The sequence below is a fragment of the Platalea leucorodia genome (assembly GCF_965183815.1).
Source record: "Platalea leucorodia genome assembly, contig: HAP1_HAP1_SCAFFOLD_704, whole genome shotgun sequence".
NCBI lineage: Eukaryota > Metazoa > Chordata > Aves > Pelecaniformes > Threskiornithidae > Platalea > Platalea leucorodia.
The window spans coordinates 1,702-14,777 of NW_028120945.1; the positions used below are offsets into that span (position 1 = coordinate 1,702).

Genomic DNA, 13,076 nt, shown 5'->3' on the forward strand with positions numbered 1-13,076 from the left:
GGGCACTGGTGACACTGGGGGCACTGGTGCTCATGCCGATGGCACTGGTCATGCTCACACTGGTAGCACTGGTGACACTGGGGGCACTGGTGCTCATGCTCACACTGCTGGTCATGGGGGCACTGGTGGTACTGGTGGGCACATTCACATTGGTGACACTGGTGGTCATGGGGACACTGGTGGCACTGGGAGTCGTGCTCACACTGGTGGCGCTGGTGGTTGTGCTCGCACTGGGGTCACTGGTCGTGCTCACGCTGGTGACACTGGTGGCACTGGTCATGCCGATGGCAGTGCTCATGCTCACACTGGTGGCACTGGTGGTGCTGGTGACATTGGGGGCACTGGTGGGCATGTTTACACTGGTGACACTGGTGGGCATGTTTACACTGGTGACACTGGTGGTCATGGGAGCACTGGTGGCACTGGGGATCATGCTTACACTGGTGGCACTGGTGGCACTGGTGGTACTGATGGTTGTGCTTGCACTGGGGGCACTGGTCATGCTCATACTGGTGACACTGGTGGCACTGGTGGACAAGTTGAGTGCAGTGCTCATGCTCACACTGGTGGCACTGGTGACACTGGGGGCACTGGTGGGCATGTTCACACTGGTGGCACTGGTGGTCATGCTGATAGCACTGGTCATGCTCACACTGGTGGCACTGGGGGCACTGGTGACACTGGGGGCACTGGTGGGCATGTTCACACTGGTGACACTGGTGGTCATGGGAGCACTGGGGGTCATGCTCACACTGGTGGCACTGGCGGCACTGGTCATGCTGATGGCAGAGCTCGTGCTCACACTGGTGGCACTGGTGGCACTGGTGGCGATGGGGACCCTGCTCCTCACGCTCACACCATTGGTCATAGGGGCACTGGTGGCACTGGTGGCACTGGTGGTCGCGGTGGCACTGCGGGTGACGGTGACACCGGCGCTCACGCTGCCGCTCCCAGTGACGCTGGCTCTCGTGGTGACGCTGGCAGCCCGCGGTGACACCAGTGGCTTTGGTGCCACTGGCCGTCGTGGTGACACTGGTCGTCGTGCCGACACTGGGGGGCACGGTGACGCCGGTGGTCATGGCGTCGCTGCCGGTGACGGTGACACCGGTGGTCACAGTGAGGCTGGCGGTCCTGGTGACGCCGGTGGTCGCGGTGGCGCTGGTCGTCATGACGTCACCGCCAGTGACGGTGACACCGGTGGTTGTGGTGAGGCTGGTGGTCCTGGTGACGCTGGTGGTTGTGGTGACGCCGGTGGTCATAGTGTTGCTGCCAGCGACGGTGACACCGGTGGTCGCGGTGCCGCCGGTGGTCATGGTGTTGCTGCCGGTGACGGTGACACCGGTGGTCACAGCGAGGCTGGTGGTCCTGGTGACGCTGGCGGTCGCGGTGCCGCCGGTGGTCATGGTGTTGCTGCCAGTGACGGTGACACCGGTGGTCCCGGTGATGCCGGTGGTCATGGTGTTGCTGCCGGTGACGGTGACACCGGTGGTCACAGCGAGGCTGGTGGTCCTGGTGACGCTGGCGGTCGCGGTGACGCCAGCGGTCGTGGTGTCGCTGCCAGCAACAGTGACACCGGTGGTCCCGGTGCCGCCGGCGGTCGCGCCGCCGCCGGCGGTCAGGGTGCCGCCGGCGGTGACGGTGCCGTCGGTGCCGCCGCAGGCCGCCGCCGCCCCGCCGCCGCCCGCCGCCCCCGCCGAGGCGCTGCAGGTGGACCTGCTGCCGGTGCTGGCCGCCCCCCCGGACACCGCCCCCGTCGCCGCCGCCGCCGCCGCCACCACCGTGGACGCCGCTGCCCTCAAACCCCCCGCCCCGGAGTCGGCCCCGCCACCGGTGCCGCCGGTGCCGCCGGTGCCACCGCCCTCGACCGACCCCCCGCGCAAATCCAAGAGCAAAGGGCCCTACATCTGCTCGCTCTGCGCCAAGGAGTTCAAGAACGGCTACAACCTGCGGCGCCACGAAGCCATCCACACCGGCGCCAAGGCCGCCCGCCCCGGCCCCGCCGCCATGAAGATGCCGACCATGGTGCCCCTCAGCCTGCTGAGCGTTTCGGGGCTGGGGGGCGGCGGGGCGGAGGGCGGAGCGGCGGCGGCGCCGACGGCGGCGCCGGCGGCGGCCACGCCCAAGCGGGCGCGGAAGAACCACGCCTGCGAGATGTGCGGCAAGGCGTTCCGCGACGTCTACCACCTCAACCGGCACAAGCTGTCGCACTCGGACGAGAAGCCCTACCAGTGCCCCGTCTGCCAGCAGCGCTTCAAGCGCAAGGACCGGATGAGCTACCACGTCCGCTCCCACGACGGCGCCGTCCACAAGCCCTACATCTGCAGCCACTGCGGGAAGAGCTTCTCCAGGTGGGCGGGGCGCGAGGGCGGGGCCGGGGGGGCAGGGCTTGGGGGAGGCGGGGGGGCAATGGCGGGCGGGGCGCTGGTGGTGATGGAGACGCGGGGGATCACGGTGACGCTGGTGGTGACAGTGACATTGGAGGTCACGGTGACGCTGGTGGTTGTGACGCTGGTGGTGATGGTGACGCTGGAGGTCACGGTGACGCTGGTGGTGACGGTGACGCTGGAGGTCATGGTGGCACTGGTGGTTGTGGTGACGCTGGTGACGCTGGAGGTCATGGTGGCACTGGTGGTTGTGACGCTGGTGGTGACGGTGACGCTGGTGGTGACGGTGACGCTGGAGGTCACGGTGACGCTGGAGGTCATGGTGGCACTGGTGGTTGTGACGCTGGTGGTGACGGTGACGCTGGAGGTCACGGCGACACTGGCGGTTGTGCTGACGCTGGTGGTTGTGGTGCCAATGGCAGTCGTGGCGCTGGTGGTCATGGTGGCAGTGATGGGCACGGTGACGCTGGTGGTCATGGTGACGCTGGTGGTGATGGTGACACTGGTGGTGATGGTGACTCTGGAGGTCATGGTGACGCTGGTGGTCACGGTGACGCTGAAGGTCACGGTGGCACTGGTGGTGACGGTGACATTGGAGGTCACGGTGGTGCTGCTGGTCACGGTGATGCTGGTGGTCACGGTGATACTGGTGGTGATGGTGGCGCTGGGGGTCACGGTGACGCCGGGGGTTGTGGTGACAATGGCGGTCCTGGCGCTGGGGGTCACGGTGGCACTTGAGGTCACTGATTGTCACGGTGATGCCAGTGGTCGTGGTGGCACTGGAGGTCATGGTGGCGCTGGTGTTACTGGGGCCACTGGTCGTCCTGCTCATGCTGGTGGCCCTGGTGGCCCTGATGGTCATGGTGATGCTGGTGGCCATGGTGGCACTGGTGATACTGGGGGCACTGGTTGTCCTGCTCACGCTGGTGGCCCTGGTGGCCATGGTGACACTGGTGGTCATGGCGATGCTGGTGGCCACGGTGATGCTGGCGGTCTTGGTGGCCCTGGTGGCCCCGATGATGCTGGTGGTACTGGGGCCACCGGTCATCCTGCTCATGCTGGTGGCCCTGGTGGCCCTGGTGATGCTGGTGGCCATGGTGGCACTGGTGATACTGGGGGCGCTGCTCATCATGCTCACACTGGTGGCCCTGGTGGCCCCGATGATGCTGGTGGTACTGGGGCCACTGGTCGTCCTGCTCACACTGGTGGCCCTGGTGACGCTGGTGGCCTTGGTGGCCACGGTGGCCATGGTGATGCTGGTGGTCATGGTGGCGCTGGTGGTACTGGAGCTGCTGGTCGTCCTGCTCACGCTGGTGGCCCTGGTAGCCATGGTGGCCCTGATGGTCACGGTGATGCTGGTGGCCACAGCGATGCTGGTGGTCTTGGCGGTCATGGTGGCACTGGTGGTACTGGGGGCGCTGGTTATCATGCTCACACTGGTGGCCCTGGTGGCCACGGTGATGCTGGTGGTCATGGTGGCGCTGGTGGTACTGGGGCCACTGGTTGTCCTGCTCACGCTGGCGGTCTTGGTGGCCCTGGTGGCCATGATTGTCACGGTGATGCTGGTGGTCTTTGTGGCCATGGTGGCGCTGGTGGTACTGGGGCCACTGGTTGTCCTGCTCACGCTGGCGGTCTTGGTGGCCCTGGTGGCCATGATTGTCACGGTGATGCTGGTGGTCTTCGTGGCCATGGTGGCACTGGTGGTACTGGGGGCACTGGTTATCATGCTCACACTGGTGGCCCTGGTGGCCATGGTGACGCTGGTGGCCATAGTGATGCTGGTGGTCTTGGTGGCCATGGTGGCCACGGTGACGCTGGTGGCCACGGTGATGCTGGTGGCCATGGTGGTGCTGGTGGTACTGGGGCCACTGGTTGTCCTGCTCACGCTGGTGTCCCTGGTGACGCTGGTGTCCATGGTGGCCCTGATGGTCATGGTGATGCTGGTGGCCACGGTGATGCTGGTGGCCATGGTGATGCTGGTGGTACTGGGGCCACTGGTTGTCCTGCTCACGCTGGTGGCCCTGGTGATGCTGGTGGCCATGGTGGCCCTGATGGTCATGGTGATGCTGGTGGCCCTGGTGACACTGGTGGCCATGGTGGCCCTGGTGGCCATGGTGACGCTGGTGGTCATGGTGGCGCTGGTGGTACTGGGGCCACTGGTCGTCCTGCTCACACTGGTGGCCCTGGTGGCCACGGTGACGCTGGTGGCCATAGTGATGCTGGTGGTCTTGGTGGCCATGGTGGCCATGGTGACGCTGGTGGCCATGGTGATGCTGGTGGCCATGGTGGCGCTGGTGTTACTGGGGCCACTGGTCGTCCTGCTCACGCTGGTGTCCCCGGTGACGCTGGTGGCCATGGTGGCCCTGATGGTCATGGTGATGCTGGTGGCCATGGTGATGCTGGTGGCCTTGGTGGCCATGGTGATGCTGGTGGTCATGGTGGTGCTGGTGGTACTGGGGCCACTGGTCATCCTGCTCACGCTGGTGGCCCTGGTGATGCGGGTGGCCATGGTGGCCCTGATGGTCATGGTGATGCTGGTGGCCCTGGTGACACTGGTGGCCATGGTGGCCCTGGTGGCCATGGTGATGCTGGTGGCCATGGTGGCCCTGGTGGTACTGGGGCCACTGGTCGTCCTGCTCACACTGGTGGCCCTGGTGACGCTGGTGTCCATGGTGGCCCTGGTGGCCATGGTGACGCTGGTGGTCTTGGTATGGCCACGGTGATGCTGGTGGTCATGGTGGCGCTGGTGGTACTGGGGCCACTGGTCGTCCTGCTCACGCTGGTGGCCCCGGTGGCCCCGGCGACGCTGGTGGCCCCGGTGGCCCTGATGGTCGCCGCCCCCCGGGCTCTCCCCCCGCCAGGCCCGACCACCTCAACAGCCACGTCCGGCAGGTCCACTCCACGGAGCGCCCCTTCAAGTGCGAGGTAAAGCCCCCCCCTCCCCCACCCCACCCCCCACCCCACGGCGCCCCACGGCGCCCGAGCCGCCCCCCCCTCCCCCCCTCCCTGCCACCGCCCCTCCCCCAGACCTGCGAGGCCGCGTTTGCCACCAAGGACCGGCTGCGAGCCCACACCGTCCGCCACGAGGAGAAGGTGCCCTGCCACGTCTGCGGCAAGATGCTGAGCGCCGCCTACATCTCCGACCACATGAAGGTGCACAGCCAGGGCCCCAACCACGTCTGCGAGCTCTGCAACAAAGGTAGCGGCGCCGGGGGGCGGCCGGGGGGCGGCCGTGGGGCGGCCGTGGGGCGGGGGGCGGGGAGGCCGTGGGGCAGGGCTACGGCGGGCGGGGGAGCGGGGAAGCCATGGTTGGGGGGCTGGGTTGGGTCTCCCCCGAGGGGTTGTTTCTGCGTAGGGGTCGTGGCGCCGTGGGGCAGCCGTGGGGCGGGTGTGGGGCGGGTGTGGGGCAGGGCCATGGGGAGCGGGGAAGCCATGGTTGGGGGGCTGGGTCGGGTCTCCCCGGGGGGTTGTTTCTGCGTAGGGGTCGTGGGGCGGGTGTGGGGCAGGGCGGGGGAGGGGCTCAGTTAGGGGGGGATGGCGTGGGGGAGGGGTGGGTCTCTGGGAGCTGTGGGGCGCTGAGCTGTGGGGCAGAGGCTGCGTGGGGCGCAGGGTCGCCATCCCGGGTAGGGCTCCCCTTGCCGTGGGGCACGGGCTCTATGGGGCACTGCCCCACGGCTCCCAGGCTCTATGGGGCACTGCCCCATGGCTCCCTGCTGCTATGGGGCACTGCCCCACGGCTCCCAGGCTCTATGGGGCACTGCCCCATGGCTCCTTGCTGCTATGGGGCACTGCCCCACGGCTCCCAGGCTCTATGGGGTGTGTCCAGGCTCTATGGGGCACAGCTCCAGGCTCTATGGGGCACTGCCCCACGGCTCCCAGGCTCTATGGGGCACTGCCCCATGGCTCCTTGCTGCTATGGGGCACTGCCCCACGGCTCCCAGGCTCTATGGGGCACTGCCCCACGGCTCCCAGGCTCTATGGGGTGTGTCTAGGCTCTATGGGGCACAGCTCCAGGCTCTATGGGGCACTGCCCCACATCTCCCAGGCTCTATGGGGTGTGTCTAGGCTCTATGGGGCACAGCTCCAGGCTCTATGGGGCACTGCCCCACGGCTCCCAGGCTCTATGGGGTGTGTCTAGGCTCTATGGGGCACAGCTCCAGGCTCTATGGGGCACTGCCCCATGGCTCCCAGGCTCTATGGGGCACTGCCCCACGGCTCCCAGGCTCTATGGGGTGTGTCTAGGCTCTATGGGGCACAGCTCCAGGCTCTATGGGGCACTGCCCCACAGCTCCCAGGCTCTATGGGGTGCGTCTAGGCTCTATGGGGCACTGCCCCACATCTCCCAGGCTCTATGGGGTGTGTCTAGGCTCTATGGGGCACAGCTCCAGGCTCTATGGGGCACTGCCCCACGGCTCCCAGGCTCTATGGGGCACTGCCCCATGGCTCCTTGCTGCTATGGGGCACTGCCCCACGGCTCCCAGGCTCTATGGGGCACTGCCCCACATCTTCCAGGCTCTATGGGGCACTGCCCCATGGCTCCCAGGCTCTATGGGGCACTGCCCCACGGCTCCCAGGCTCTATGGGGTGTGTCTAGGCTCTATGGGGCACAGCTCCAGGCTCTATGGGGCACTGCCCCATGGCTCCCAGGCTCTATGGGGCACAGCTCCAGGCTCTATGGGGCACTGCCCCACGGCTCCCAGGCTCTATGGGGCACTGCCCCACATCTCCCAGGCTCTATGGGGTGTGTCTAGGCTCTATGGGGCACAGCTCCAGGCTCTATGGGGCACTGCCCCACGGCTCCCAGGCTCTATGGGGTGTGTCTAGGCTCTATGGGGCACAGCTCCAGGCTCTATGGGGCACTGCCCCATGGCTCCCAGGCTCTATGGGGCACAGCTCCAGGCTCTATGGGGCACTGCCCCACAGCTCCCAGGCTCTATGGGGCGCATCCAGGCTCTATGGGGCAGCGCCCCACAGCTCCCCCCCCCCCCCCCCCCACGCGCCGTGGGTCCTGACGCCGCTTCGTCCCCCCCCCTCCCCTCCCCCCCTCCCCCCCCCCCTCCCCCCCCCCAGGCTTCACCACGGCGGCGTACCTGCGGGTGCACGCGGTGAAGGACCACGGGGGTGGCCGCCCCCCCGCCCCCGCCGCCTCCTCTGCCAACTCTGCGGGGTTCACTGCAAGACCCCGGCCCAGCTCAGCGGCCACCTCCAGACCCACGGCGCCCCTCCCCCCGCCGAGGGCCCCGCCCCCCAGGGGGGGCCGCCGCGCCGCTGACCCGCCCACAGGCAAGGCCCGCCGGCGGGGGGGAGGGGCGGGGGGGGGAGGGGGACGGGGGGGCGGGGGGGGGAGGGGGGGGTCAGGTTGGGGGGCGGCCCCATAGAGCCTGGGAGCCCTGCCCCATAGCGGGGGTGGGGGGCGGCCCCATAGAGCCTGGAGTCGTGCCCCATAGCGGGGGTGGGGGGGTACTTGGGGGGCAGCCCCATAGAGCCCTGCCCCATAGCGGGGGGTGGGGGGGTACTTGGGGGGCAGCCCCATAGAGCCCTGCCCCATAGCGGGGGTGGGGGGCGGCCCCATAGAGCCCAGAGCCCTGCCCCATAGCGGGGGTGGGGGGGTACTTGGGGGGCAGCCCCATAGAGCCCTGCCCCATAGCGGGGGTGGGGGGCGGCCCCATAGAGCCTGGAGTCGTGCCCCATAGCGGGGGTGGGGGGTGGCCCCATAGAGCCCAGAGCCCTGCCCCATAGCGGGGGTGGGGGGCAGCCCCATAGCGACTGGAGTCGTGCCCCATAGCGGGGGTAGGGGGTACTTGGGGGGCAGCCCCATGGAGCCCAGAGCCCTGCCCCATAGCGGGGGTGGGGGGCGGCCCCATAGAGCCTGGAGTCGTGCCCCATAGCGGGGGTGGGGGGCGGCCCCATAGAGCCCAGAGCCCTGCCCCATAGCGGGGGTGGGGGGCAGCCCCATAGAGCCTGGAGTTGTGCCCCATAGCGGGGGTGGGGGGCAGCCCCATAGAGCCTGGAGTCGTGCCCCATAGTGAGTAGGGCGGGGGGTACTTGGGGGGCAGCCCCATAGAGCCCTGCCCCATAGCGAGGGTGGGGGGCGGCCCCATAGAGCCTGGAGTCGTGCCCCATAGCGGGGGTGGGGGGTTACTTGTGGGGCAGCCCCATGGAGCCGGCAGCCCTGCCCCACAGCGGGGGTGGGGGGTACTTGGGGGGCAGCCCCATAGAGCCCTGCCCCACAGCGGGGGGCGGGCGGTGCCGGGGGGGGGGTGGGGGGCGGAGCCGTGGGTCGGTGGGGTGACGCCCTCTCGCCCCTCCCCCGCAGGCGCGGGCGAGCCCTGCCCCATGGCGGCCCCCGGCCCCCCCGCCCCCGCCGTGGCCGTGCTCCCCATGGAGGGGGCGCCCGTCGTCAGCCAGGCCCTGCCCAGCCAACCCTGGTGAGGGGGCGGGGCCTCCCCGCCCCACGGCGGGGGAGGGGCGGCGCCCCCCCTGCCCCACGGCGAAGAGGAGCCCCACGGCGGCGGGGACCCTGCGCCGCCCCACAGATGGGGGGGGGGGGGGAGGGGAGGCCCCACGTGCTGGGCGTCCCCTCCCCCCCCCGGCCCCGCCCCTCGGCGGGGGGAGGGGCGGGGTTGTGGGGTTGTTTTTTTTTTTTTTGTACCGCGCCGATGGGGGAGGGGGAGGGGGTGGGGGAGGGGTGGGGAGCGACGGCCAATAAACGCTCGGCGCCTCCGCCGGCTCCGCCCACTGCGCGTGACGGGGGAGGGGCGGGAACGGGGTGGGGGGAGGGGCGGCGGCGGGGCACCGGGGGGGGAGGGGCTACCGTAGACCACGCCCCCAGGCGTTGATTGGCGGGGGGGCGGGGCTTCTCGCAGAGGCCACACCCAAGTGGGGGGTGAAGGGGGCGGGGCCGCGCGATGGGGGGTGGGGCAAGGGAGAGTGACGTCACCGCCCCGCCCATGAGCCAGCGGGGCTCCTGACCGCCCCTCCCCCCCCCCGCCCCCCAACTTGGGGGGGGCCCAAAAAATTGTAAATCCCCCCCCCAAATTGTAAATTTTCCCCCCAAAAATTGTAAATTTCCCCCAAAATTGTAAATTTTTTTATCCAAATTCTGGAAATTTTCCCTCAAAATTGTGCGCCCCCCCCCCCCGATTTTATTTATTTCCCAGAATTCCAGGTTGTGTCTCAAAAATTGTGGCTTCTTCCCCCCAAAACCATAATTTTACCCCAAAATTCTGGAATTTCTTTTCCCCTAAATTATGGTTTCCCCAAAAAAATTCGTGTTTTCCCCTCAAATTCTTTTTTTCCCCTCAAAATTGTGGTTTTTCCCCAAATATTTTAGGTTTCCCCCAAAGTCTGGAGGATTTTTCCCACAAAATCGCAGGTTTCCCCTCAAAAATTTTAATTTTTCCTCACAATTCTGGATTTAGTCCCCAAAATTGTAAATTTTTCCACAAATTGTTGAGATTCCCCCCCAAATTTTATTTTTCCCCCAAATTCTGATTTTTTCCTCATTTTTGTGATTTCTCCTAAAAATTTTCATTTTCCCTAAATTTCTTTTTCCCAACACTGTTTCCCCCCCCAAATTGTCATTTTTTCCCCAAATTGTTGAAGTTTTCCCCCCAAATTCCATTTTTTTCCCCAAAATCTGGGGATATTTTCCCTAATATTTGTGGGTTCTCCCCTAAAAATTTTAATTTTCCCCAAATTTTTTCTTTCCCAAAACTGTTTCCCCCCCCAAATTCTAATTTTTTTCCCAAAATTGTTGTTTTCCCCCCAAATTTTATTTTCCCCCCAAAATTCTCAGAATTTTTCCCCATAATTGTGTTTTTTCACTTAAAATTTTTAATTTCCCCTCAAATTCTTTTTTTTCCAAAACTGTCGCCGTCCCCGAAATTGCAAATTTTCCCCACAAATTGCAAATTTCCCCCAAATTGCAAATTTTTCCCCCAAAATTGTAAATTTCCCCCAAAATTGCAATTTTTTCCCCAAATTGCAAATTTCCCCCCAAAATTGCAAATTTTTTCCCCAAATTGCAAATTTCCCCCCCCAAAATTGCAAATTCCCCCCCCAAGCAGCCTCGTTCCGGCGCAGCCGCCATTTTGGCGCGGCGCGGGCGGGGCCGGGGGGCGGGGCTCACTCGGGGATGTCGATGACGAGCTCGTCGTCGCCGTCCAGGGGGTCGTCGCCGCTCCCCTCCCCCGCGTCGCTCAGCATGCGGCGGGGGACGGTGCTGGGGACGGGGGGAGGGGCCTTGGGGGGCGCCAGCGGCGGGGGGGAGGGGCCCGCCCGGGCCGCGCCCCGAGGGGAAGGGCAGGGGGGGGGGTGGGGGGGCAGCTGCGGGGGGGGGAGGGGAGGGGGGGGGCCGTGAGGGACTCAGCCCCCCAAGTGCCCCCCCAAGTGGGACCCCCAACCACGCCCCCTGCCCCCCAAGTGCCCCCCAGCCCCACATTGCGACCCCCAAGTGCCCCCCCAGCCCCCCAAGGGTCACCCCAGCCCCCCCCCCGGGACCCCCCCAGCCCCCCAAGTGCCCCCCTGCCCCCCAAGTGCCCCATTGCGACCCCCCCCCCCAGCCCCCCAAGTGGCCCCAGCCCCACATTGCGACCCCCAAGTGCCCCACTGGGAGCCCCAGGTGCCCCATTGTGCCCCCCAGTGCCCCTCCCCCACCCCCAAGTGCCCCCAGTGCCCCTCCCCCACCCCCCAAGTGCCTCCCTGTGACCCCCAAGTGCCCCTTCCCCACCCCCCAAATGCCCCGCAGTGCCCCTCCCCCACCCCCCAAGTTGCCCCCCTGTGCCCCTCCCCCACCTCTAAGTGCCCCTCCCCCATCCAAGTGCCCCCCTGTGACCAAGTGCCCCTCCCCCACCGCCCAAGTGCCCCCCTGTGCCCCTCCCCCACCCTGAAGTGCCCCTCCCCCACCCTGAAGTGCCCCCCTGTGACCCCAAGTGCCCCTCCCCCACCCCCAAGTGCCTCCCTGTGACCCCCAAGTGCCCTTCCCCCACCCCCAAGTGCCCCACGGTTCCCCCCAAGTGCCCCTCCCCCACCCCCAAGTGCCCCTCCCCCCCCCGTGCCCCTCCCCCCCCGCACCTGCAGGCGCCGGGAGCCCTTGTGGCGGCGGGCGGGGCCGGGGCGGGGCCGCTCGGGGCGGGGCCCCTCGGGGGCCAGGTACTCGGCGGGGAAGGGGCTGTAGGGGGGGGAGGCCATCTGGGGGGGGGAGGGGCGGGGTCAGCGCGGGCCCCGCCCCCCCCCGCGCGGCGGGGGAGGGGTGGGGGTGGGGGAGGGGCCACTCACCAGGTAGGGGGCGGGCGCCGGCGTGGGGAGGGGGAAGGCGGCGGGGGGAGGGGAGGGCGGGGGGCTGCGCTTCCTGCGGGGGAGGGGGGAGAGAGAGAGAGAGAGAGAGCGCGCGTGGGGGGCAGGGCCGAGGCGGGCCGCCATCTTGGGGCCCCGCCCACCCCGGGGGCGGCCATCTTGGAGCCACACCCACCCCCGATGGCGGCCATCTTGAGTGCTGGCAGCCGCCTTAGCGCCCCACCGACTCCTGACGGCGGCCATCTTTAATTCAGGCAGCCATCTTGAGGCCCCACCCACTCCCGCTGGCAGCCATCTTGAGTGCTGGCAGCCATCTTGGAGCCCCACCCACCCCTGATGGCGGCCATCTTTACTCCTGGCAGCCGCCATCTTAGCCCACCCCCCACCCCCCCCCTTTCAGCGCTGCCGGCGGCCATGTTGAGCGCCCCGCCCTTACCTCTTGGCCGGGGGCGGCTCCGCCCCCTTCGCCCCCTCCCCGTCGCTGTTGTCGGACGAGGCCGTGGCCTCCGAATCTGCGGGGTGGGGGAGGGGGGAAACACAAGGAGGGGGTTGGGGGGGGGGGTGGGGGTGGTGTGGGGGGAGGGGTGGCCCCTCCCCTTACCCCTCCCCCGCCGCCGTTACCTGAGGAATCGTCATCCACGTTCTCGTACTGCAGCAGCCGGTCCAGGAGGAAGCTGGCGGAGGGGAGAGGGGGGGAGGGGTGAGAGAGGGGAGGGGCGGGGGGGGAGGGGCGGGTGTTTTTGGGGGCAAAACCCAGGGCTTTGGGTACCTTTTGTCCCGCGAAACCTTCAGGAGTTTGCGCTGGGCCCGGCGCAGCTCCTCCTGGAAGCATTCCTGCTCCTGGGGGAGGCGGGGGATTCTGGGTAAAACCCCCCCGCGGTGCATTATGGGTAGGATAACCCCCCCCCCCAATGCATTGTGGGTAAAGCCCCCTCACAGACACAAGACCCCCCCCCCCCCCCCCCGCACGTAAAGCGGCAGCTGAGGCGTTTCCCGCCCTCAGTGGAAGCCCCGCCCCCGCCGGAAGCCCCGCCCCCTCCCCAGCCCCGCCCCCTCACGTAAAGCAGCAGCTTCAGGCGCCGTTTGAGCGCCCGGTAGCGCCGTTTGTAGCCGCCGCCGCCGCCGCCATCGGCCTCGGCCGCCCCGTTCATCGCCGCCGCCGCCGGCCACGCCCCCGCCACGCCCCCATTGGCTGCCGCCGCGACGCCGCGCCCCCTCATTGGCTCACCGCCACGCCCGTCCCGCCTCCCCGCTCTCCCATTGGCGCACGCCGCCGCGGGTCCCGCCTCCCCGTTCCCTGGCCCTCAGTGGCCGCGCCGCCTCCTCATTGGTTCATCGCGCCGCGCGTCCCGCCTCCCCTCTCCCCTATTGGCCGCGCACCGCTGCCGCCTCATT

General features: G+C 67.8%; 2 protein-coding genes across 2 annotated transcripts; one reads left to right on the plus strand and one right to left on the minus strand.

The window, feature by feature from the left end:
- Window positions 1-698: 698 nt before the first annotated feature.
- On the plus strand, window positions 699-8,922 carry MAZ (MYC associated zinc finger protein; the record flags this gene model as incomplete). The annotated part of the gene is made up of 6 exons (XM_082339315.1): window positions 699-923; window positions 985-2,348; window positions 5,246-5,309; window positions 5,412-5,583; window positions 7,455-7,667; window positions 8,701-8,922. 6 exons carry the CDS (start codon window positions 699-701, stop codon window positions 8,814-8,816), a joined length of 2,154 nt encoding a protein of 717 aa, XP_082195441.1. The 3' UTR covers window positions 8,817-8,922.
- A 1,301-nt stretch (window positions 8,923-10,223) lies between these two features.
- On the minus strand, window positions 10,224-12,838 carry INO80E (INO80 complex subunit E). The gene is made up of 7 exons (XM_082339314.1): window positions 12,740-12,838; window positions 12,451-12,521; window positions 12,303-12,355; window positions 12,118-12,193; window positions 11,664-11,736; window positions 11,460-11,576; window positions 10,224-10,712 (listed from the first exon to the last, which is right to left on the minus strand). The coding sequence occupies exons 1-7, from the start codon at window positions 12,830-12,832 to the stop codon at window positions 10,512-10,514; spliced, it is 684 nt and encodes a 227-aa protein (XP_082195440.1). The 5' UTR covers window positions 12,833-12,838; the 3' UTR covers window positions 10,224-10,511.
- Between the last annotated feature and the right edge of the window lie 238 nt (window positions 12,839-13,076).

Coding starts and splice junctions, on each gene's coding strand:
- INO80E (XM_082339314.1), bottom strand. CDS start 12,832: ATGAACGGGGCGGCCGAGGCCGATGGCGGCGGCGGCGGCGGCTACAAA. Junction 12,356..12,450: donor AAGGTTTCGCGGGACAAAAG/GTACCCAAAGCC, acceptor CCCCTCCGCCAG/CTTCCTCCTGGACCGGCTGC. Junction 12,194..12,302: donor CGTGGATGACGATTCCTCAG/GTAACGGCGGCG, acceptor CCCACCCCGCAG/ATTCGGAGGCCACGGCCTCG.